Genomic DNA, 26368 nt, shown 5'->3' on the forward strand with positions numbered 1-26368 from the left:
AACTCATTCCATGGTAGGAAAAAAGAATGAAACTACCCCTTTCTAATGTTACCTTTCCAGAAATAAAACTCAACTACTTTCATTGCTAAATCATTTATATACCACTTATCTGCCTAGAAACCCTCTCTCTCTGTCACATTGTCAAACTATATTTCTTTCCATCTTTGACATTCACTTCAAGATTCATCTCCAAGAACCTATTCCATGCTCATAGAATAATACCTCATATTTATATAGTCTTGTAAGGTTTAGAAAGTACTTCAAAATAGTTCTAAGTGCCATTTCTTTTTCTTCTTGTTCAGTTATATCTGATTCTTCGTGACTCCATTTGGATTATTTTTGACAAAGACACTAGAGTGATTTGCCATTTTCTTCTCCAGTTTATTTTATAGATGAGGAACTGAGGCAAGCAGGATAAAGTGACTTACCCAGGGTCACACAGCTAGCAAGTGTCTGAGGTCAGATTTGGATTTAGAAAGATGACTTCTGATTCCAAGCCCAGTGTTCTATCTGCTTTGCCACTTAGCTGCCTTTCCTGACTTCTCAACCAACTAATCAACCAATCATTCAATCAAAAAATATTTATTAAGAAATTATCCACTTAGTCACATGTAATGTTCTAGTACTACAATTGTTAGTTTTCTCCAATTTGAAAATTATTTTGGATATATCTGGCATATGATTTGAGTTTACTCATTTGTGTTACTTTGTATGTATTTTGTAATACTTATCTGTTATTCCTTGAATATAGAGACTGTTTCATTTTGTTTCTATATTCTTAGCCTGAAAATATAGTGCCTGGAATATAACAGGATATTTAATAAATGTTTGTTGAATTAATGACTAAATGATGTTGTTAGTGCATATATTCTGTTTCAGCTGAGTGAATTGAAGCTCAAAGAAATCAAATGACTTCCTTACAATCACAAAATAGATAAATAATATTGACTCTAGCATTCAAACCTAGGTTTCCTGATGCCAGGCCCAGCTCTATTTCTTTCTACTATAAAGCTCTATTTTTTTTTTAGTCAGCTTCCCTTTACCTGGTTCTTTCCTCAGTGTGTCCCCTTGTTCTGTATGTGCTTACTCTATTTTCCCATCCTTGTTTTCCATTGAGTGGTGAGCTCCTTGTACTTTAATTTAATTTTATTATTTTGTATGCACACATCACAACTAATATGGTCTTCTGTACTGAATGGATGTAGCTTACACATAGTTTCTTTCTCCACATAGTGCTCAATGTATGTTGATTATAAAGCCGAGGGAGTGGCAATTCAGAGATTTAGTGAATAAGTACTTGCTTCAAAACACTGAAAAATGTCATTAACTTTGCCTAATACAGAGTATTACAGAATTATAATTCACTGCTGTATTTTAAGAGCCCCATTTTTGCAAATATGTAAATAACAGAGGTACATTATAAAGTACAAAATTCCTTGCATCATCTCATTAATAAATATACCAAGTGCTCATTTTGAGGCAAAGATGAAGGGAACCATGGCCTCCAAACTGAAATTCATACAAGAGACAATTTCCTGGGATTCATTTAGGGATTGTAACATTTTAAGTATTTCAACTACTTTAGTTTCATAACATTTAGCTGACTGCTACTAGCTTTAAAACTCTGCTTTTGTTACTCCTGGAGAGAATAAACATCCACAGATGCATTGATAGGACATGAATCCTGAAGCAAAAAGATTGCAAAAAGTTTCAACTTACTTCTTTTACAAACCATTGACAGAAGGCAGGACCAATCCATTCTCTTGCATGAATACCACAATCTATCCAAATAGCTCTTTTATAAGCCCGAGATCTTCTGCCCAGCTGAAAACAAAAGTATTCATAATAACTACCTAAGATTTTTTTTTATTCAGTGAACAACAGCAAGATTTCAGAATCATTCTTCGTTATACCTTTATTTTCTTGAATAAATAACTAAAAACAGGAATAGATTTGCTGTCTGTCCAGGAAGTCTAGGTTTATATTATTCAAGAGAGAAAATATCCTGCCCAATTTATGAATCAGAGACCCCAAAATATTCCTCAATTTTTTGTCTCTTTCTCTGAGTATTGTCTCATGGATCACACACCAATATTAAGTTTATTATTGTACAGTAACATTTTTCCTACAAAATTTCTCAAAGAAGCATATGTGCTTTAGAAATCAGCCTATTTCTTGAGTATGGGAGAAAAGACATAATATATAGCAGAAACCAATAGGAGTTTGCTGAACTAGATATAGAATGAAGTAAGTACCAGGTGACAGTTTTTTCTTATGTATATTTGTTTTTTTTATTTCTACTTGTAACATGAGCTAGATGATTTCCAATATTTAACTCCTAATATGATATGCAGAGGTTTTAGCTATTTCTAACTCTTCTAAAGTTCATCTTAAGCACTAGACCATTAATTTTCTAAATACATGAATTGAAGAGGATAGAAGAACTCTTCTAGAACTTTAAACTGGTGAAAATAAATTGTAATTTGATAGTCTAACAGTAAATTTCCCCCTAGATTAGTGCTGAGGTTGAGTTTGAGCTGGAGAATAAGTAAGAGATAGACTGCATGGTCTACTTTCTAATCACTCCAAGTCAATAAACAATTCTGTGACAAAGTAAAAAAAAAAAATGGATATTTTAATAAATATTTATCTGAAAAAAGTTGGCATTAAATTCCATTGAACAAACTATTTCCTAATTTTTTTTTTTACCTTTAATATAAAAAGAGATCTTCCTTCATATGATTTTCCAATAGAAAACATGTGAACAAGCCCTGGGTGGGTTTTATTTAAATGATGCATCCAATTTTGAATCTAAAATCACAAAAATAAAAAAAAAAAATCCTGTAAGAGTCAATTAAGATTATATCAGAAAAGGGAGAACCTGAAAAAGACAAAGATAATGACAGCAGGAATTATCACATGGAACATGATATACACAGAAAATTCCATTTTATGTATGCTATACATTAGGAAACCTATTTGATTCCATATCATTTTTTGCCTTTTTATTTTTAATAGTATGATACCTTTTCTAGTTTAGTGTATAAAACATTCCTTCTGACATACTAATACTATAGAACATTAATATATTAATGACAGTTTTGTTGTAGGGACAGCTATGCAGGAAAATTTGACCAAGTTGTACTGTATGTCTTTTGATGGGTCAAAATTTTTGTTATTTTTTGCTCTTTGTAAAATGAGTAAGGGCAAAAAGTAGAAATCAACTTCAAGAAAATATGGATCCCAAGAATTTGAATATATTCATCTGTATCATGATTTTTTCTTCAGGGGAAGAGTAGATAGGGTCTCATGGGATTAAAATTTCATAGGGAACTCAATCCTTGAGGGATAAGAATCTTAAAACATAAAGAAATGAAATTCTGATGAAGAGGAATAATAGGAATTGACTTAAGAGACTAACATAAATACACAAAAAAAACCTAATCAACATAGATGTGTAGAAGATGGAAGCAAGAGCAGGTAACAGAAGATGAATCAGTAATGAACAATGAATCTCAGGTTAGAATAGTCCCGTGAGAGAAATTTTAGAAGTGTTAAAGCTCAAAATATTATGGAGCAGATTTTTGTTCAGGGGTCAGTTGGACTAGGTGGATTTTGAACTCCTTTCTGTGATTCTCATATATTTGGGGTTACTACAGCAAAACAGTCTTAAATAAAATTTTGGATTAAGAATTATACTTACTCTAAAGCCATATTTACACATTTTATGCAGTCATTTTTTAGTTGTGTACAACTCTATCACCCATGTGGGATTTTCTTTTCTTTTCTTTCTTTCTTTTTTGTATTTTATTTTCCCTCAATTATACATGAAAATAATTTTTAACACTGAAAGAAAAACTTTGAGTTCCAAATTTTCTTCCTCTCTCCCTCCTTGCTCCTACCAATGAAAAGGTATATAAGCTATATCTGTTCAGACAAGCAAAACCTTTCAATGATAGTAATCCTATGAAAGAAAACATAGACAAAAAACCCTCAAGAAAAATAAAGAAGAAAGAGTATGCTTTAATCTGTATTTAGAGATCATCATTCATTCTTTCTCTTCTTAACTCCATTTGAGATTTTCTTTGCAAAGAAACCGGAGTGGTTTGCTATTTTCTTCTCCAGTTCATTTTACAGATGAAGAACTAAGACTTGTTCAGGGTCATAGAGCTAATAAGTGTCTGGGGTGAGATTTGAATTTAGGAAGATGACTATTACTAATTCCAAGCCCAGTGCTTTATCAATTGCTCTACCTAACTATCCCCATATTTATCTATAGTTATCATAAATAAATTCCATGGCATATTATGCCTGTCTTAGACTTGATATTGCAGTGAATATGTTTGCATATATATGTGATATGTAGTGTTTATGTAATTTTGTTTACTTACTTCTTCTAAAGAGTGATAAACTTCATAACTGTATCCTGGAAGTGATCTACGATTCCGCTGAGCCCTCAAACTGTTTCCTTTTTCCAATGCTTTCTGGAGATCTGCTATTAGGACCCTGATTAGAAAAAAATAGTTGTTGATAAAGAATAAATTTCAATATGCAATAGAAATTATAGATCTGCAAAGAGGTTAACACACACACACAAATCCCATTTTGGTTGCTCTGTGCTTTAGGTAACCTATTTAATTCTTTTTCATTTTCTGATATTTTTTTTAATAGTATAATGACTCTTTAGGTTTAGTCTCAAAGACTTGAAGACTGAGGAAAGTAAAATTCACTAGAAAGGAACAATTGTATTGATTGTTTATAGGCAAGTAGGAATTCTTTATGTTTTCTTTGCATTTTCAAGCTGAGGTATATAGAATATTTGGTACCTCATATATGTGTTGTTACCTTGAGTGATTTTGTGGGATTTGGGGATTTCTTTTTCTATATCTGTGAAAGCCTGAACACAAACTATATTTCATCTATATTCTGATATGTCCCAGAGGCAGCTTTGGATGTGGGCAGAACAAGTGAAAGAGAGGAGTGATTTTGGAGGCAGCCTGAAGATTGAATTTTATTAATGTAAATCCAGAGCTTGGGGTATTGTGGCATGTATTACATGAAATTTAGTTATTTCTTTGTCCCTGAGTTAATGATCTTGTTAGTTCTTGAATGGGAAAAGTGAAGAAAGATTGCTTAAAGAAGAGACTTTATTATTTATTTATTTATTCATTCATTCATTCAAAACAAATCCATTAAGTACTGACTATATATAAAACATAGCACCAGACAAAGGGAGAAATATAAAGAAAGCCAACACATGGCCCATGAAATCTATGAGATTACAGGGTAATTACAGGTACATTATAGAGTAGTTAAGCTATAGACAGGATATGTTATATATAGAAAGATAATATCATAGATTAGTTGAGATATAGAGAAATGGCTTGTTAATGTAAATAACTGGTATACAAAATACAAAACAGCATAAAAATGGAATATGACAAGTTTATATAGGTGACATATCTCTTCCCTTGATTTGAAATAAGGAAGTAGGGTTCTAATTCTTATAGAGACATTCATTAATTATTACTTGAACATATCACCAAATAAAATGGACACAACAATAACATTTGCTTCACAGGACTATGAAGCATATGTAAAGCATTTTGAAAAGCTTAAAGAGTGATATAAATTCTAACTATTATTATAAGAAATACTTCTTAAATTATCTCTCTTTGATCTATTTTATAGGTCAGTTTTTTTTTTTTTTTTAATGAGATGTTTCACAATTCTATTTTTTCTTTTTCTTATTTTGGTGTCTCAGGAAGTCATTAGCTTCCATTTACCCAATTCTTATTTTTAAGAAATTATTTTCTTCACTTGGCTTATTCTACTTTTTTAAGGGATTCTTCTTTTCAGGGGATTTTTGTGTCTCTTTTACCATTTGGCCTCTTCTGTTTTTTCAAGGTGTTATTTTATGTAGTATATTTTGTGCCTCCTTAACAAAGCTGTTGACTTTTCTCCTATGATTTTCTTTCATTACTGTCATTTCATTTCCTGATTTTTTTCTTTATCTCTCATATTTGATTTTAAAGTTCTTTTTCAGCTTTTCCAAGATGTCTTTGGGCCTGAGACCTATTTACATTTTTTCTTTGAGGCTTCCAAGTGTAGCAGTTTTGACTTTTTTGTATTCTTCTGAATTAGTATTTTGATCTTCCCTGACTCCACGGTAACTTTCTATGGTCAGGTTGTTTATCTCCCTCCCCTTCTTTACTCATCCTTTCAGCCTATTTCTTGACTTTTAATTATATGTTAAAGTTGAGCTCCAGGGATAGAGGGGGAACTATCCCAAACAGATCTTTTGTGCAGCTGTTTTGAGTTAGTTCTAGGAATATGTAAGTTTTTAGTTTTTTCATGATCATATGATCATAGAAGCTTTTTACACTGTGGGTCACAACTCTATATGGGGTCTTGTAATTGAATGTGGGGGGTTGCAAAATTATTGTTTATTATCACTGTTTAATTTGTATACCTATTTTTCATATTTATATGCTTGAGGTTGTATAAAAATTTCTCTGACAAAAGGGGAAGTTTAAGAATCTTTGATCTAAAAAGAGGTATATTACTAATCTCTTGACTTGTGTCTTGGTCTGTGAGAGACCACAAGCATTTTTTTTTTCACTCTGGAATTATGACCAGAGCCCCTGTTCCCCTGTAGCCTCAAACTCTGATGTACAGATCTCCTCCTTTTAAATCATGGCATTGTGATCCAGATCTGTGTATGGGCAATGCAATAGAGTCTTGGAACTTTTCTACACCATCTTTGTTTCACCTCCAAAAAGAAATAATTTAAGAATTGTTAGATTACATTAAAGCCATAATAAGAAAAAGAGCCTAGGCATCATATTTGAAGAAATTATAAAGGAAAAGTTCCTTGATATGCTATAGATAGAGTAAAGTAAAAATTGAAAAGAAATCAAAAGAATTTACTGGGTAGCTTCTGAAAGAAACCCTACAATGAAATATTATGGTCCTAGAATATTATAGCCAAATTCTAGAACTCCTGAAATAAAGGAAAACAAATTACAAGAAGTCAGAAAGAAGCCACTCATATATCATGATGCCAAAGTCAGGATCACACAGATTTAGCATCCTTCCATGTTAATGAAGGAGACTGCTTGGAATATGATATTCTGTAAGGCAAAGGAGCTAGGATTACATCCAAGAATAACCCATTCAGCAAAATGGAATATAATTTTTTTTTGGGAAAATAGCTATTTAATGAGATAGAACTTTTAAGCATTTATGGTTAAAACGCTTATTTTTAATATAAAATAAAATGATGGTTTTTTATATTTTTTATTGACAAAATATATGAATGGGTAATTTTTCAACATTGACCCTTGCAAAAACTTCTATTCCAACTTATCCCCTTCTTCCCTCCATCCCCTCCTCTAGATGGCAGGTAGTCCCATACATGTTAAATATGTTAAAGTTTATGTTAAATACAATATATGTATACATATTTATACAGTTGTCTTGCTATACAAGAAAAAGCAGATTTAGAAAGAAGGTAAAAATAACCTGGGAAGAAAAAGAAATCAAGCAAACAATAACAGAAAGAGTATAAATGTTATGTTGTGGTCCAAACTCATTTCCCAGTGTTCTTTTACTGGTATAGCTGGTTCTGTTTATTACTGATCAATTGGAACTGATTTGGATCCTCATTGTTGAAGATAGTCACTTCCATCAGAATTGATCCTCATATAGTATTGATGTTGAAGTGTATAATGATCTCCTGGTTCTGCTCAATAAAATGATGGTTAATTGTGAAAGACTTAGCTTGTCAAAGAAAATTTTGAAGGGGTCATGCTGAAAAACAGTTCCCTGGCAGGGGATAGGAAGGGGGGAAAAGAGATAGAGACAGAGATAGAGAGGGGGGGGGAAGGAAGGAGGGAGTTACAGAAACACAGAGAGAAACAGAGACAGAAAGGGACAGAGACAGAGAGGGTCAGAGAGACAGAGAATGACAGAGAAACAGATAGACATTCAGAGACAGAAAAAGAGAGAAAATGAGGGAGAAGGAGAGAGAACTGATGAATTCTGAGTGCAAATTGAAGATTTTTTTTTCACTTTTTTATTGCTTTTTTGGTTGTATGACTATTATGGTAATATATTTTTGCATGATTTTACATTGTATAATTTATTTCATATTGCTTGCCTTCTCAATAGGTGGAAGAGAAGCCAGAAGGAGTGAAAGAATGTGGAACTCAAAATATTTTTTAAAATGATAAAAATAAAGACAAATTTTAAAAAATTTTGAGAAGGGGCCCATAAACTTTCCCAGACTGCAAAGGGGTCCATGACAAAAAAGGTTAAGAATCTTTTTTCATATTCTCTCTTTCTCTCCCTTCCTCTGTCTGTCTGTCTCTGTCTCTGTCTCTCTCTATCTCCCCTCTTCCTTCCCTCCCTTCCTTCCTCCTTCCCTCCCTCTCTGTCTCTCTCTGTCTCTCCCTCTTGCTCCCTCTCTTTATCTCTCTCTGTAAATTCATTGGTTTCTATGGATTTAACTATCATGTCCATGCAGAATATTTCTAGATCTATATATGCTTCTCGAGACTGTCCTTTAAGCTTTAGTGCCTGTTCACTAACTATTGATTGAACATTTCAAATTCTATGTCCTAGAGACATACTCAATCTAAGAGTGAACTCAAATCTTTCACCCTAAATCCTCTCCTCTTCCAAACTTCTCTATTACTCTCTAAGCCACCATAATTCTATAAATTATAAGTTATACTTATACACCATAAGTTCATTATTATGGAATTATCTGGACTCTTTACTCTCCCTTACTTCACATATCTAATCAGTTTTCTCTTCTCCCCAGTCACACAACTACTACCTTAATTTAGACTCTCATGACCTCTCATCTATATTATTATAAGAGCTTTAACAATTTTTAAGTCTCACCATTCCATAATATCCAACAAACTGCTGCCAAAGTAAATTTTCTTAACTGAAGATCTATTCACATGTCTTCCCATTCAACCAAATCCATGGGCTTCCTATTCCTTCTAAGGAAAAATATGAATTTGTCTCTTTATCTTTTAAATGCATAAATAGCATGGTCCCAAACTATATTTCCATCCCCACTGCACATTATCCTCCTAATTGAAGGTTGTTTTCCCTTTCTTTTTCATTCATAACACCCTCTTTTCCATCTCTGTGCCTTAGAATCCCTACAGTCCGGGGAATGCATCCTTTCATTATATTTGCTTCATAGAGTATCATCCTTCCTTTATGAGACAGCTCTGATATCATCTTATATATGATCCTTTTCTTATTCTCCCCCAAAGCTCTTCTCAAGCTATCCTGTCTTTGACTATATTGTTTGTATATGGGTGTACATCTATATATATCCATGTCCTTCCATGTATACATTTTATATTTATGCTGCAAATAGTTTCTTTTTTTTCATTTGTAGTATTTACCATTGCTTTATAAATTTGATTTTGCACATTAAGATATTTAGAGTTATTGTTTCTTCCTTATTATAAGGCTTGCAATTTATACAATAAATTATGGACATTATGAACAGGCTATATTTCTTGGGTTGAATCACCTAAACTTACTACAGGGATATTAATATTTCAGAAAAAGCAGATTTATAATCCAGATTCATCAGTTATATTCTTATAGAATTACACAACTTGATTATTGCAATTGTTCATTATGTTTAGGACATTTAAAAATTATCTGTGTTTGTATCCTCAATACCTATCATAGTTTCTGGCATATAAGAGATCAATAAATGCTTGTGGAATAATTAATCCACAGATAGAAGACCTGGATACAGAGACAGTAGAGAAAAAGAAAATATGGCTAATAAAACAAATAATAAAAAGATTCATTCTTAGTTACCTGTCCTTATTTTTTTTTCCAGCAAGTCTTTTAAAAAACATTTTTTTTTTTTTTTTTTTTGGTGGGGCAGCTAGGTGGTGCAGTATCTTAGTTACCTGTCCTTATTTTTTTTTCCCAGCAAGTCTTTTAAAAAACAATTTTTTTTTATTTTTTTTATTTTTTTATTTTTTTTTTTTGGGGCAGCTAGGTGGTACAGTGGATAGATTAACAGGCCTGAAGTCTGGGGGACCTAAGTTCAAATCTAGCTCCTGGGCAAGTCATTTAACCTTAATTACCTCAGCAAGAAAAAAACCAAAAATCACTTTTTGATGATTTTTCTTTTTTTGGTAGATCTCTTCTTTTTTGCTTAGTGGAATTATTTTTATTTGTCACTTAAGAATTTTATTCTTGGGAGCTTCTGAAATTTCCTAGGTTAAATTCCCTTTTAAAAATTTAAGCCACAAAATCATACATATCAGAGCTCTGTATTGTTTTTCCTGAGTATAGGGTACATTCCAGGCTATATCTATGATCCTTTTTCTCTATCACAAATTATAAGATGGAGCAGTCACATCTCTCAATGTGGTCATAATTTTATTGAGGCAACTAGTTCCTCCTTATTGGTAAGAGTATGAATTTTCCTCACTGTTACTTTTCCCTTTTGAAGAATAAAATTAAATTCTTGACTTAATGATATTATTTTCTCCAGGGCACTAGATTACCTAATTATTATGTCATACTCTGTGCCAAGATTATGATGTTTTCCTTCTGTCCAAGTACTCTGAAGTATATTTCTATAACAATATTATTCCATTTATCCTTTTAGTGCCATACATGCAAATATGTTCCACACTCAAATGTTCCACCATTCTTTTGCATTTTTATTTCCAGATTCTTTCACTTAATCTTATCTTTATAATATGTGATTTTTTTTGTCCTTATCTATTTGGTTTCTTTTTTTTCCCAGCAACAAAATAATATATTTTATTTAGCTTTTCAAACATTTTCCATTGATTGATATCTGCCCAATTCCTCTTTATTGCATTATGATAGAATTATAGAATATTAGAACTGAAAAGGATACTAAAAATATCACTTAGTGCCACTCCTCTCATTTTAATGATGGAAATCTTGAAACCATTCAATTTTTATTCAGTGTAATTTCTTACTTTTATTAATACCTAGCTCCCAATTATTTTTACATTACACATGCTTATCATACAAAATATATCACATTAGTTATCTTATAAAAGAAAATAGAGACTCAGAGACTCTTAGTTCTTTCTTTGGAATTGTATAGCATTTTTCATCTTGAGTTTTTTGGAATTGTCTTGGATCATTGTTTCTTTTAAGCATATCCTTACTGGTCAAAATTCAAATCAAAGCTCCTATCCCATATCAGTAAGATCACTGAATATCAGCTGCTTCTTTGTGATAGAATCTCAGGTTTATTTCACTTATTAACCAAATTTCATGCATTCAAATTCAGACTTCTGAGGCAATGTATTTTGTTCTGAGGCAATGTATTATAGTTGTTATCTTAGATCTGTTTTCTGTGAATTACTAGGGGCTCCTCTATGCTATTCTTATTCCTGCAGAATAACTACTTTCTATGGAATGGTTTTTGAGGATAGTTTACCTCTCTACTGCCATTCTCTTACCTTTGATTAACTTTACTAGATTCTAGTGAGATATATTTAAATAGCCTTGTAGTTAATGTTGCATCATCTGTTTCATGACACTCTATCTAAATAATCACTCTGGCTAAGTATAATAATTTCTAAATGTTTTTGGTTCTAAATCTCTGTAGTCACAATTTCTGCCACATCATAGGTTGCTTAATAAATATTTGATGCCGTGATTTGTTGACTTGGTCCACAGTTTTTCACTCTATCTTGGTAAAGAATCATTTTTAAAACTATCATTCAAAAATCCAAATCCTCCTCTTAAATTAATTTATTAAACCAATTATTTACTTCTCAGATATTTCTCACTTTTCTGAATGAAGTCTTTGCCTTTAAGTACCAGTCATGAAAAAAATACCACATGTGCTCATAAGATCTTCTATTTCTTGCTCAGAACTTTATAATTATTAGAAATCCATTTTATGTTCATTTTGGTAGTTTAATTCACCATCACATGGATCATGAGACAGGTGCAAGAATGAACTGGTTTGACAAATATTTGGACAAATATCTATCACATCCTGAATAAGTAATTAAAGGAGATAACTAGGAGTTGGGAGGGTGTAGGAGTGCATACATATAAATATAACGCTAAGTGGGTTGTGACATGGGCAAAAGAAAAAGACACACAAAGTGTTCACTCTAAAGATGCTTTAAAAAAACATCCTCTCTGAGAGGAAAGTTATTAGATATCAAGGAATATACCATGATCATCTGAAACATCTATACTTGCTGTTGAAAGCCATCTTTTTTTCATTTGTGACATTCTTTGATGTTGGCAGATGACTCAAGAAACCTTTAGAAGACAAAGTACTTGCTCAGGTTCTGTATTATGAACTCCCCCTCTTCCATCATTTTCTCTCCTCTTCTTCTCCAAAATCCCACTGATCATTTTTGTATTCGAGAATTAGTAATAGATCTCCCAGGGCTGTCTGAAATGTGCAAGTTGAGGCTAAATGTACTTCTCGGGTCTATAAGTCTCCTAGTATATATAGACTAGGGTTCTTTAAAATACCTATCATCTCTCTGGTAACAAATTGTTTCAGGAGTTGTGCTTTGAGTGTCCTGTAACTATCTGAAATGCCAAGATGGCTGAAGAACAGATAATTCAATTCTACTGTGACTTTGTTATTCCAGAGGCTCTAGAATCAACCTGTGACTATATATGATTCAGCACCAGATAGAGCTCATAACTGATTGCTCCTATATAAAAGAACTATGTTTTATAAGACCATACAACATTGACTTGGACCACTCTCTTCTGTATACATGAATTTAATAGTATGCTAAACGTACAATTGCTCCCTGGAGAGAGGGAGAGAGAAAAAAAAATCAAGCTAGATTATCCACTTCAAATTCATTCTTCATGTTAAGACATTTCAGGGAATTGGATCATTAAGGGAATAATGCTACAGTTATTACAATGTTCTAAACTAAAAGTAAAAAGAAAATCCCATTTCTAGTCACTCCTATATTTATCCACCAGCCGCTTAGTTGTCAAATGGTGTATCTAAAGCACACTTATGATTACATCAATATTCTGCTTAAAATGTTTCAGTGCCTCCCTATTGCCTTAGCTGTTAGAGCTTTCTTCTTCTCTATCAAGAATACTATCTTGAATTTATATAATGCTTTAAGTTACTTAGCCTATATTTTGATTTACTTATCTAGTACATATTGATTCTTTTTAAATAGAATATATGTTTCTAGAAGGCAGGGATTATTTTCATTTTTATCTTTGACTCCCCAGAACCTAACATGGTGCTTGACATAAAACAAATGATTAAGAAATACTTGTTGAATTGAAATTAAAATCCATCAACAATAAAAAAGGAAATTGGGCTAGATGTGGAAAATATTTTGTGAGGATATAGGACAGAATAAGTCAGGGGTTGCCATTATTATATCTTAGCATCAGAATGAAAAATGAGACTTTCTGAATATCCAAAACAAGCAATTTTTTCTTCTTTTGATTTGTATTTGGGATTTGTTTTACATTGCCCCAACAAAAGTTTGTTTGCCATTTCAGTATCATGTAGCAAAGTAGAGCAATGGATAGAATGCTGGATTCAGAATCAAGAAGCCCTGAGTGTGAATTCTGTCTTGGACACTTACTTGCTGTATGATTCTAGACAAATCAATTTACTTTTCTATGCCTCAGTTTTCTCATCTATAAAATGAGGGAATTGGACTTGAAGTCCCTTCCAACTCATAAAAATTATATTCCCGCATACTCCTAAGATGCTAGCCATGCTTCCTTTAGAAATCTGATATTCAAGCTTTATTTATAGATAGAGATATGGAACTTAAGCATATTTTGCTCATGAATAAACTAGTAAAGAATTCTCAGAAGAGAGAAAAACAGAGAGATAGGAAGGGAGCATTCATAATAAGAAACCTAAGCAGGTACTCAGTCTTCAAGCTTTTGAAGGGTTATTGAGCTGTCTGCTAACACCAAATAAAGTCATAGAAGAAAGAAAGTTGACTTCCAATCTCAGGTAAAGATGTTTTTCTTAATTATTATGTTGTTCCACAATTCCCTTTTTTTGTCCTGCCTCAGTTTCCCTAAATTGTTCTGCCTCAGTTTCCCCCGGGTTGCAACCCTCCTTTTCTGTTCATTAGAACTGAGATAATTAGGGCTGTGGAGATCTGGCATTCCAAAAGATAAAACTCCAGATGTCCTATCTCAGATACCTAATTGGTATCTGAGTTCCTGGCTCTAGTTAGACACCTCCTTAACTCCCATTTTGTAAGAATTTATGGCCTACCCTCAATCTGTCAGAATTGAATTGATGGTCCCCTTTTTGGAGATTCCTGCTCACTAGAATTTGAACTCCACCCCCACCCCTTTGTTTAGCTAGCCGAGCTTGGAACTATACATATATATATATTTCATGGGAACCTCACATTCACTGCTGGATGCTTTGGATATCAGCCCTGGGGGCAACATGCCCCCAGCACAATCTCTCCCTCTCAAAAATCCAAATAAAATATTAAAAACTCTTTAATCTTTATCTTGCCTCAGTTTCTCCGGCATTACAATTACAGCAATACACATTTTAATTTTAAGTTATTTTTAGAGCATCAATTCAACCAGGAAAAATAAGTAAAAGCAATACATTGAAATGTCAATGGCATTGTGAAGAAACAAAGCCATTTTCTTCAGTTGGGCACTATATGTTGTTTAGAGTCATAAGAGTCTAATAAAGATAAAAGTGTACACCTGGAAGCATAATACAGTGACTAAAAGAGACCTGACCCCAGATTTCAAAGTGGTCTGGGTTCAATTTTTGCCTCTGAGACATATTAAGATATTGATGCAATGCAAGTCACTTAAGTGCTCAGAGCCTCAGGCGACTCTCTGAGACTATTCTTTGAAGAATTGTTGCCCATCTGCAGCAGTGGAGGAGGTTTCTTCAGCAGAGATCTTTTACCCTCATGAAATCACAGGTCAGTACCCTAAATCAGCAAGCAAATAGTTATAAAAATGTTTCCTAGTTTGTAAAGCACTTTTCCAACAGCAACCTCACAAAGTAGAGAATTGCCCCATTATATTTTTGATTTACTGATGAGGAAACCAATGCTCAGAAAAGTTAAACCCTTATCTTAGATCATAAAGTCCTGAACACAAGCTTTACAACCTTAAGTCTGGCAGTCTTTCAATGCAAATATACTTCTTTCTAGAATATTGCAATTGAAAGATATTCTAGAGATTACATAGTTGGACTTCTAATTTTATAAAACAAAGAAATTGAAACTTGCTCTCCCTCTTCATTGTGTGGGGTAAGTGCTAGACCTCCTTACCCAAACTGACTACTCAGAGACATCTTCAGATACAAAGAGAAAGCATTTATTTGGTCTTTGCAAGGAGAGGCCCAAGCACATTTGAGCAAACATAGAGCAAACATCTCCCAGTATTGTGCCTGGAAATAGTGGTTAAATTGCAAAAGACCCAACTTTTTTCATTGGATGGATTGAAAAACCATTGACCAATAGTCAGCAATGTTGTCTTCTTCATGTGGATCAGTCACTTCCTGAAGCTTAAACCTAGAGTCTGACCTTTCCTACCCTATAGCCCTCTGGGAATCCCGTGATAGGTCTGCAGGCCTAAGGTCTGACCTAATCCATCTTTTACACTTTTTGAGAAATCTTCACCTGGTCCCATTCACCATCAAGATTGTTCCCCACCTATGTCAGCAATATTTAAAAAGAATTATAAGACAAATCCTCATCATTTGACCTTGTAAATTTACTTTAAAAAACTCCTTAAGAACTCCTAAAGAAAAAAAAAATGTAAGTTGCATAAAAAGATGTTCATAGTAGTGTCAACTGTCATGGTAAAAAAAAAAAATGGAAAAAATCCAAATGTCCCTATACTCAGAGGAATGTTTAGGAAAACTCTGGCATAATAACACAAAGTATTGGATAGTTGTTAGACATTTTAAATATGTAAATTGTATCAATACTTGACAATCTGGTAAAATATCTTTTAAAAGAAGAATATATAATATATGACCTCTAATCATAATTAAATAAATATCTATTTTGTATATTAAGTTATGAAGAATTTCAAGGGATATATGCTCAGCATATTTTGTTTTCTTTTGTATGGGTTGTTTATAAGAAAAAACTTATTTATTTAAAAAAGTTCAAATCTTGATATTTTGAAAATAGTGTTAATATTACATTATCTTACAGTGAAATTGATCTAACCTCCTTAAAACTGAACAATAAAAATTCTAATGTTTCATTGGAATTCACTTGAAAATATATAACTGCTATACTCCTCTCTCTTATCCCTTAACTAAGGTAGCCATGAAATAATGGGATAACCCAATCATTTGAAATATTTAAAGACACTAAAAGGTCCCTTAGTGATATTTTCTGGATTTGACAGGAGGCTAAAAAGCTTTGCTTTTATAAGTCATTTTCAAGACACAACTGTCATGTTAGTAGGTTTTGTACCATAAAATAACACTTAACAGCACCTATAAGTTACTTTCAAATGACTGTAATTGCTCAGAGTAATAAACATAGTTAATGTGATACAAGCAACTCAATCATCCATGCAATGAGGATTGGGATGTGCCAAGAGTACATAATCAAAAAATCTTTTTTTGCTATATTTGTCTTTTCAGTGCATTGTGTCTTTTTTATATTTATATCTAGTTTAAAACTAAAAATGTTTGGAAGACAAAACCAAGGGCAGTTAATGGAGGATGAACACAAAAGACTGGCTTGGTTTAATCATCAACAATAAACATTTATAATGTGTCCCATATATATGTCCACATCTGAGAATACAAAGGTAAAAAGAAAATCTTCTTTGTCCTTGAGGAGTTTCCATTCTGCTGAGGGAAATAACATACTTAACTCAATATAAAAATATGTAAGCTATTTTTTAAATGGGAGAAAAGAGCTACTGGCAATAGGAGTCAGGAAAGGCTTTTTATAGAAGGTAGCACTTGAACTGATTTCTAAAGTTAGGTAGGAATTCTAATAGGTGGAGTTGAGGGGAGGGGGGGGGGAGTATTCCAGGTAAAAGGGATAGTGGAGGCAGTTTTAGAAGAATAGTTAAGAGTACTAAAGTTCAACATTATCTGAGGCTGGTGACAAATGTTGAAGTCAATTAAAAATGTGTTTTGAGATCTTATCTAATACACAATAATGAATCCATTGATGTAGATATTCTATCCTAGGGTTAGACAAAATACCTCACTTTCCCTGAATTAGCTTCCCTGCATTGGTTTCCCTGAATTATAATATCTCAGTTTCCCTGAATTAGTATGCTATGTCTCCCCAACCCCTTCCTGGCCATTAGGACTGAGATAATTAGGGCTGTGGAGCTTTGGCCATTCTGGAATTCCAAAGAGTCATAAAACTCCAGATGGTTTATCTCAAATACCTAGATGACATCTTTCCTGGCCCAGACTTCCTATCTCCTGCTTGACTACCTTCTTCATTCCCAACTTACTACAATTTATGATCCTCCCTGAAATTATGACTTACTAAATGTTTCCCTCCCCCCTTGCCTTTGTTTCCCTGATAGTCCTAGCCCTATAAAAGTCTTTGGATTTAACTTCTAGATGCTGGGTGCTTTGAGACAATAATCCCATCCAGCCAACTAGTCAAAACTCTCCATGATAAAATATTAAAAATGCTAATCTCTGTTTTGTCTCAATTTTTCTGGCATTACATAACAATGAAGAAGTGAATGCTTTCTGGGAATATAGGGCAAGTATTTGAAGAAATAATTTGGAATATAGCTTTGTTTGACTGGAATACAAAATTTATTAAAAAGAGCACTGTGAAAAAAACTGGATATATTGGGAATCCCAAAGTTTAGGAGTGCTCAGTAGGAGTAATATTGTAAAGAGTTTTAAATATTAGGTGAAGGATGTTTAAATTTTATCTTAGAGACAATCATGAGCCACTGAAGATTTCTAAGTATCAAAATAAAATGGGCAGGCCAATACTTCAGAAATATCTCTCTGGAAATTGTGTGGAAGCTGGATTAATATAGAGGACTAATGAAATTAAGGAGACCAATAAGAAAAACTGGTTAGGGTCATAAAACTACTAACTAGTGAAACTGATTTTTGAATTCATGTCCCTGTCTCCAATTCCTTAATTCTTGAGTCTTTTCAGTCAAAGAAGTAAACTCTCAGCTTTTAGTTTAGTCATTCTTAATCTCTTTCAAGTCATTCTTAATCAAGTTGAATTTGGGCTAAAGTTTTCACTTTAACAAGTGAGGATTTCAATTCTTTGTTTCCCTGACTTTGGTAAAACATAGGGACAATGATCCTAAAGGTGCATGGTTCAAAACATAGGTAGTAAATTGTGAATGTGACTGCTAAGGCTGGCAGTTTGAATCCAGTTTGGAAAAGTGAGTTTTTTTTAAACCCTGAGGGAATTTCTAAAGTTTTAAAAAAATATATCCTTAGTACCATATTCAAGAATAATTAATGTATCAACTTGTTTTGAAAAAAAGTGAGCCAATTGGTTGATGTTTCTAGTGTAATACAGTAGGTTAGGGAAAAAATAGGCTTGATAGCCCAAGGCTGTTGGTAAATGGGGGAATGTGCTTATAAATAGTTGCAATGGAGTTCCTATATGCACAGAGAATCTTTCCTAACTTACCATATTTCATTCTCCTGAATGCTTAAAAGAAATAAAAATTCCCCATCAGTTTAGCAGTGTCAGTTGCACCAGAATGTCCCATTGGTTTCCCCAAAGAACAGACAAAATGCCTAAATTTTCAATAACCAGTTTTCAAAAATTGGAAATTTTTTTTTCTTTTTTACAAAATTGAGCTATGACTTAATATTACCATTTTCTGCAGGGTATCATAGCCATGGGACTGAACTCCAGTGGACCAGCTGCTCTATTCTAAATGTTTGTGCTTCAGGCCCTTGTTTGGTTTTCAGCTTTCAGTATGAGAATTATCTCTTTGATTTGCCAGTGCTTGGTCTTGGTGCAGTTTATCTGCATTCATGTGCTGTAGTTGTTGGCCAAGCAAATCTTGCACTCTTTAGAAACAGGCTTTTATACCAAAAATTACATGAAGTAAACAATGTTTTGTCATTATTTTTTTAAAACAAGTATTTGATAACTTGGCATTTAACAAAAAAGTATTATAGAACCATACAATTGTTATAGATGGAAGGGCCATCTGATATATTTCATAGATAGAATATATAGTTAATTAAGTAAAATTATCTAACTCTGCCTAAAGATCTTCAAAGAGGGAGAACCTACTATCTGTTGAGGCAGCATAGTGCCCTTTTGGACAACTCTAGTTATTAGGGGCAGCCAGGTGGTACAATGGATAGAGCACTGGGCTCAAAATCAGGAAGACTCATCTTTCCTCACAAATTTCTTAATGGCAGAAACTTTCTTATTTCATGTTTATATTTTTACACTTACCTGAGTTTAGCAAATAACATATTTAGGGTTTTTGTTGAATCAAGGTGGTTTATACCTCAAACAACATAAAATTTCATATTATCTCTATCTTTTTTTGTGGCAATTCTGTGAGATAGGACATGCAGATTGTCCCATTTTAAAGGTAAATAAACAGTCTCAAAGATGACAAGTAATTTGACTAAGTGAGAGATGAAATTGAGACCTGAACCCAAGTATTTTAATCCCAGCTTTTTCCATTAGGCTATTCTAATTCTTCTAATTTTTTTATCTTCTAATCAAGCTCTTTAGTGATTCTTAAGAAGACACAAATGTGTGTGAATGACCTATGTGCAAGAAGACATTCTAAAAGAGTGTGTTCTACAGGTGGACCATCAATTACTCATGCTGGGCTATGTTTAGGTTTATTTGTCAATCAATTGCTCTGTTCCCATGTCATTGAGAGCAATTCTGCTGAATTCAAATACTATTTCAATACTTAAACCTCAGTGACATAGACAAGCAAAATGTTATAACTAGAAAATAGAAAATGTATAGGACTTTTTAAAAAATAAGAAGTCACAGCTCTTTAAAGATACTTCTATATCAACCATAAATTTCAACGTTCTTTCTCCCCAAATGGTGTTCTCACAGATTTCTTCATGTACTTCCTTATTGTGGCCTTTGTTCCCAGTGTTTCAAGCTTGGGCAACATAGGGTTTAAGACTTGCCACTCATAATATCCTTGGGATATTCATCCTAAAGCTGAATGTTTGAAGCTGTTCCCCTTGCAGATAACAGAAATCAATATCAGGAATCCTTAGCTATTACTGCACCTCCACAGGAGGTTTAAGAATCAATCAATACAGCTAAAGATGAGCCTTTCTCCTAAGAATGAGAGAAGACACTGTATCAAATCCCTGCCTAGGTCCAAATAATTCCAATTGATACTGGTTTTCCATAGGAGAAGTGGAATCATGAAAAATCATCCCAATTCTCTCTCTCTACAGATCTGGCTGCCATTCTTCCTTTCCTCTCCTCTTTTCCAGCTGTGAATCATACTATTCTTCAGCATGACCATTCTCCAATGTAAGGTCATCAATTGTTTTGCCAAGGGAGTGTCTCTTCTTTGGTATGATGGTGGACAGGGTCTCTCAAAAAAGGAGTTACTACATAAGTTTCTGCAAAGTATTTGTAATTAGTCCCTCAAGTTGAATATCTACTCCTTATGGCTTACATCTATCAGGCTGCTTTTAGAGATAACTTTCCAAGAGTTCTGGGCTATAGTTATTCCTTAGATGTTTTGTATCAGTTCATTCTGTTGGTCTATTCCTATAATTTGAGAAATGAGAGGTAATTTCTTTCAATCTTAGATGAATTTCAGTACTTGATTCACCTGTAACTTTCTCTTCTCTTAGCTGCCTAATTCAAAAAGGAAACATTTCTGACAAGTTCGAAATATGTGTGTAACTCAGACAGGTTTGAGTGGGTTGTAAGTTTCTGGCATTCTGAACTGTTTGATCACTATATAATTGGTCACTAATGTACCCCAGCCATTGTGGAAGCAAAAAAAAAGCTATATTTCTTAGAATTACACACATGTGGCCAAAATGATCACATTAAAAAACAAACAAACAAACCAAAAACAACCAAGCAAGGCAACCTAAAAGAAATGATAGTAATTTTAAGGATTACTTACAAGAACAAACAATTCCATCTTAACAAGGATGCTTTCACTCTGAAGATAACAGGAACTTGTATAAGCCTGGGCAAATATCTTATTCCTATTTTTGCATAGGCAAACTCTAAGTAACTATAGATACACATTTTTTTTAAAAACTCCTTAATATTTATAAAGCACTTTCCTCACAACCTATAGTTAGAATAAATATAATTTTACACACACACACACACACACACACACACACACACACAAAATTATATTTTATAGATTAGGAAGCTGAAGTGAAATGACAATTAAAATCACAAGACTATAGGATCTAGAGCTTTAATCCAGACCTTCTCAGTCCTATATTTAATACCATACCACATTATAATTCTGAGAGGTGACATGTATATTTTCAAAATGAGCATTTGGTAAACAGAAAAACATATTTACAGAATAAATTAGCATTTATTTCTTAGGGACTTTAAGAGACCAACTTTTGGTAACTATGACCTATTTCTCACTGGTGTAGCCAAAAAAATTAATAGAAGAATAGTAGATTATAGGGTAGGGATTTTAAAATGGTATTCTATAAACTTAAAAATGCCCTTTAAAAACAATATTTGATTTTTTTCCGAATTGTATGTAAAGACAATTTTAAACATTCCTTTTTAAAAATTTTTGAATTCTAAATCCTTTTTCTCCTTCCCACCCTCCTCCTGCACTCATTGAGAAAGCAGTTTGTTATAGATTATACATATGCAGTTATGCAAAACAAATTTCAGCAATAGACATATTGTGAAAGAAAACACAGCCCCCCCCCCAAAAAAAAATAAAATACCCAAACCAAAAAAATAGATTCTGCATTTTGATTCCATTAGTTTTTTTTTAGAGGAAATTTTCTTCATGCGTCCTCTGGAATATCTTGGATCATTGTATTCCTGAGAATAGCTAAGCCAATCACAATTGATCATTGTATAATATTGCTATAATGTGTACGATGATCTCCCAGGTTTGCTCACTTCACTTTGCATCAGTTCATGTAAATTTTTCCAAGTTTTTAAAAATCATTCTGCCTGTTGTTTCTTATAGCATAATAGTATAGCACAATCCTATACCACAACTTGTTCATCCATTCCCCAATTGATGGCCATTCCCTTAATTTCCAATTCTTTACCACAATTAAGAGAACTGTTATAAATGCTTTTGTACAAATAGATTCTTTTCCCTTTTTTAATACATCTCTTTGGAATAAAGACTTTATAGTAGTATTAGTGGGTTAATGTCAAAGTTTTGTGGCCCTTTGGGCATAGGTCAGAATTACTTTCCAGAATAGTTGGATCAGTTCACGACTCTACCATTAGTGCCTTAGTGTCCCGATTTTCCCACATCCCCTCCAACATTTATAGTTTTCCCTTTCTGTCATAATAGCTAATATGATACAACTGAGATGGTACCTCAGAATTTATATTTCTGTAGTTAATAGTGATTTAGAGCATTTTATTTCATCATCTTAAAACTGTCTACTCTTACCTTGTAGCCACTTATCAATTGGGAATGATTTGTATTTTTATAAATTTGACTCAGTTTCCTATATATTTGAGAAATGAGGCTTTTATCAGAGACATTTGCTACAAAAATTTCCCCCCCACCTCCTACGTTCCTTCTAATCTTGACTGCATTGGTTTTTATTAAACAAAAACTTTTAAATTCTAGATGATCAAAATTATCTATTTTACTTCTCATAATATTGCCTATCTCTTGTTTGGGCATAAATTCTTTCCTTATCATTAGATCTGTGAAATCTGTTGATAGGTAAATTATTCTATGTTCCCCTAGTTTGCCCATGGTCTCACTTTTTATGTCTAAATCATATACCCACTTAAACTTTATCTTGGTATATATAGTGTGAGATGTTGGTCTGTTCCTACTTTGTGTCAGACTTTGATGGTTTTCTCAACGTGTTTGTCAAATAGTGAGTTTTTATCCCCAAAACTGGGATTCTTACATTTACCAAACACTAGATTATTATGGTTATTTACTATTATGTATTATATATCTAATTTATTCTAAACACCTTTTTATGTCTTAGCTAAAGTCTTAGTTTAGTTTTGATGGTAACTTCTTTATAATGCAATTTGAGATCTGGTACAGATAGGCCGTCTTCCTTTACATTCCCTCCATCCCCTCCCCCAATTAATTCCCTTGATATACTTCAACTTTTGTTCTTCCAAATGAAGTTTGTTATTATTTTTTCTAGCTTTATAAAATATTTTTCAGTTTGATTGATATGACACTAAATAAATAAATTTATTTAGAATTGTCATTTTTTTATTATATTGGCATAGGCTATCCAATAGCAATTAATATTTTTCCAATTGTTTAGATCTGACTTTTTTGTGTTAAAAATGTTCTGTAATTATGTTCCTGTTGTTTCTGGGTTTGTCTTACAAGTAAACTCTCAAGTGTTATATAATGTTTGCACTTATTTAAATGGAATTTCTCTTTTTGTCTCTTCCTGCTGAACTTTATTGGTAATATATAGAAAATCTTTATAATTTATGTATGATTATTGCATATCCATGTTAATTATTTCAATTAGTTTTTTTAGTTGATTCTCTAGGATTCTTTGTGTATATTATCATATCATTTACAAAGAGTAATAGTTTTGTTTCCTAATTGCCTTTCTATTTTTTTATCTCTTATTGTTATAGCCAACATTTCTAGTACAATAATAATAAGAGTACTGATAATGGGTGTTCTTGCTTTATCTCTGTCTTATTGGGAAGGCTTTTAGCTTATCCCCATTAAAGATGATGGCTGATGGTTTTAGATAGCAGCAATAATTTTTAAATAATTATATTTCAATATAGTTGATTTCTTTTATACATATATTCATATATTTTATGCTTTTAAAAACAAAATTCTGATATTGTGTCCATAGATTTCACTGGATTGCCAAAGGGATATGAGACACACACACAAAAAAGGCTAAGAGCTCTTGTTTAATAAAAAAAGAACTAGCATTGCAAACATCCATATGAAGCCATTAACTGTAGGATCCTAGGCAAGTTACAACTTCTTAAGCCCTTTCTTTCTTTAATTGTAAAATAGAGCTGGTGGATTATTTGATTTGTAAGGTCCCTTTTACCTTTAACATCCTATGATTCTAGTAATGGAACAGTGACATGAAAATTATGCTGGTTGAGTGAGAAAAGTACAGAATTTGTAGTGAGAAGACTCTGAGTTTTACCCGTAGTTCTGACACTTATTACCTGTGTGATAACTTTATCTCTCTGGATCTCTCATCTGTAAAAACTAGGGGAGTTGGGCAAGATAATAACTAAGATCCTTTCTAGCTCCAAATCCTATGATCAGTCATGGATTTCCTTCTGCACTTTGGCAGCTACCATTCCCAACTCAACTCTATGCTCCTTCTCATCGCATAATTACACCAATAGTAACTGGTTCTTTACATCAAAAAATTACACCAAAATAACCAGTCCTTCATTTCTCATTACTCACTGACTTTCTTTATGACCCAAAGTCCTAATAAGAATGTGAAGAAAGGATAAAGATCTATTGATTTGTGGTTATATAAAATGTTAACTTAATCATAAAAATCAGTAAAGATAAAAAATTGCAACAATAAAATGAAATATCCCTCATCTCACATAGAGGTACTATCTGCTATCTGAGGTCTAGCTATATGGGGTCACATTAATTTGAGTCCAAGAAATGAATATGGCTATTCATGAAATACAGGTCTACAGAACACAGGATAATCTTACTTTTGAAAATACCCAAGACTAAAATAACAGAAGTCTATTGAAATCATCTCCTGCTACTAAACCTATAAGATTTAATTGACTTTTATGTGTTATTATCTTGGGATTTGCAAAATGAATAATTCTAAGTGATTTTTAACTCCACAAGGAGAAAACTGTGATTTAAAAACATTTCCTGGTGTTTATTAGTTCCTTCCCCTCCAAAAAAAACCCCTCTGTTCTCTGGGATATAAAGTGAGATATTTTATGCTCCACCTGTTTAACTTGATCTATATTTACTTACAGGAAACCAAGTCTTATTGTGTAAACAGGTCTTTTCTTTTATATTATGCTATAATTAACGAAGCATGCAAAACCTCTCAATTATAGTGTGCCAATAAGAGTAACAACCTTTCCTCTTCCTGTTAGGTAGACATATAATCACCACAGATCACCAGATCTGCAGCAGTAACCAAAATATTTCTAATAACAACTCTAACTTTTTAGACTAGAGACTCCAGTTAGGCCTAAGAACTCAATTAACACATCTTCCTGCAGGTTGTACATACTTATTACCTCTCTATCATCCCCATTCTTTCACTTATTTTCCATCTCTCCTCAACTGCTCATTTCCTGCTGCCTACAAACATGAGCATGTTTCCTCTATCCTGAAAGAACCTTCATTTGACCTTTCTATTCCCACTTACTACTGTCCTATCTCTGCTGCTTTTTATAGCTTCTATCTCTTCTTCCTTTTTTTAAAAAGCCCCTCCCCCCTCCCTCTTTCCCTCTCCCTTTCTCTCTCCTTCCCCTTCCCCCTTTCCTCCCTTTTCCCCTTGTCCTCTCATACTTAGGAGTCATCCCGGAGTCTCCACTCTCCAGGATATTTCTAGGACCTGAAGATTTCACCTCTGCAACATCTCTTGAATACCTCCCCTCTTAGCTCTTCTCTGATACTATCACTATTCTAATGCAGGCTTTCTTCATATCACACTTTGATTTTTGCAGTTGCCTGCTTATGTGTTGGGTCTGCCTCCAATCTCTCCCCACTGCAATGCATTGTCCTTTCAGCTACTAAAATGATTTTCCTAAAATGTAAGTTTGATCATATCATACATACTACTGTCTTCCTTTCTTCCTGCCACTCAATAAATTCCAATGGCTTCCAAAAGCAAATTCAAATGCTCTATTTGGCACTCAAATCCTTCACCACTTAGCCCCTTTCTAGTTTTCTGGTCTTCTTATACCTTATTCCCTCATATGTACTCTTTGATCCAATGATATTGGCCTCCAGATTGTTCCTTGAACAAGACACTTCATTTATGACCACTGGGATTTCTCTTTAGCTATCCCCCAATGTCTGGATTAAAGCTTTCCCTCCCCTGCTCTACCTACCAACATCACTAGTTTACTTTCAACCCCAACTATCATCCCACAATCTATAGAAATCCTTCCCTAACCATTCTGATTCCAGTACCTTCTCTGTATTAATTATTTCCTATTTATCC

General features: G+C 33.1%; 1 protein-coding gene across 1 annotated transcript in view; it reads right to left on the reverse strand.

Moving 5' to 3' along the window:
- The window catches only part of CPA6 (carboxypeptidase A6), a 364131-nt gene that overhangs the window by 89599 nt on the left and 248164 nt on the right, over positions 1-26368 (reverse strand). Inside the window, exons 4-6 of the mRNA XM_074278838.1 lie at positions 4392-4506; positions 2710-2811; positions 1720-1824 (exon numbers count right to left, since the gene is read on the reverse strand). Of these exons, the coding sequence (XP_074134939.1) occupies positions 1720-1824; positions 2710-2811; positions 4392-4506 (322 nt within the window). The remainder of the gene's footprint in view (positions 1-1719; positions 1825-2709; positions 2812-4391; positions 4507-26368) is intronic.

Source organism: Sminthopsis crassicaudata, chromosome 1 (genome assembly GCF_048593235.1).
Source record: "Sminthopsis crassicaudata isolate SCR6 chromosome 1, ASM4859323v1, whole genome shotgun sequence".
In the NCBI taxonomy this organism is placed as follows: domain Eukaryota; kingdom Metazoa; phylum Chordata; class Mammalia; order Dasyuromorphia; family Dasyuridae; genus Sminthopsis; species Sminthopsis crassicaudata.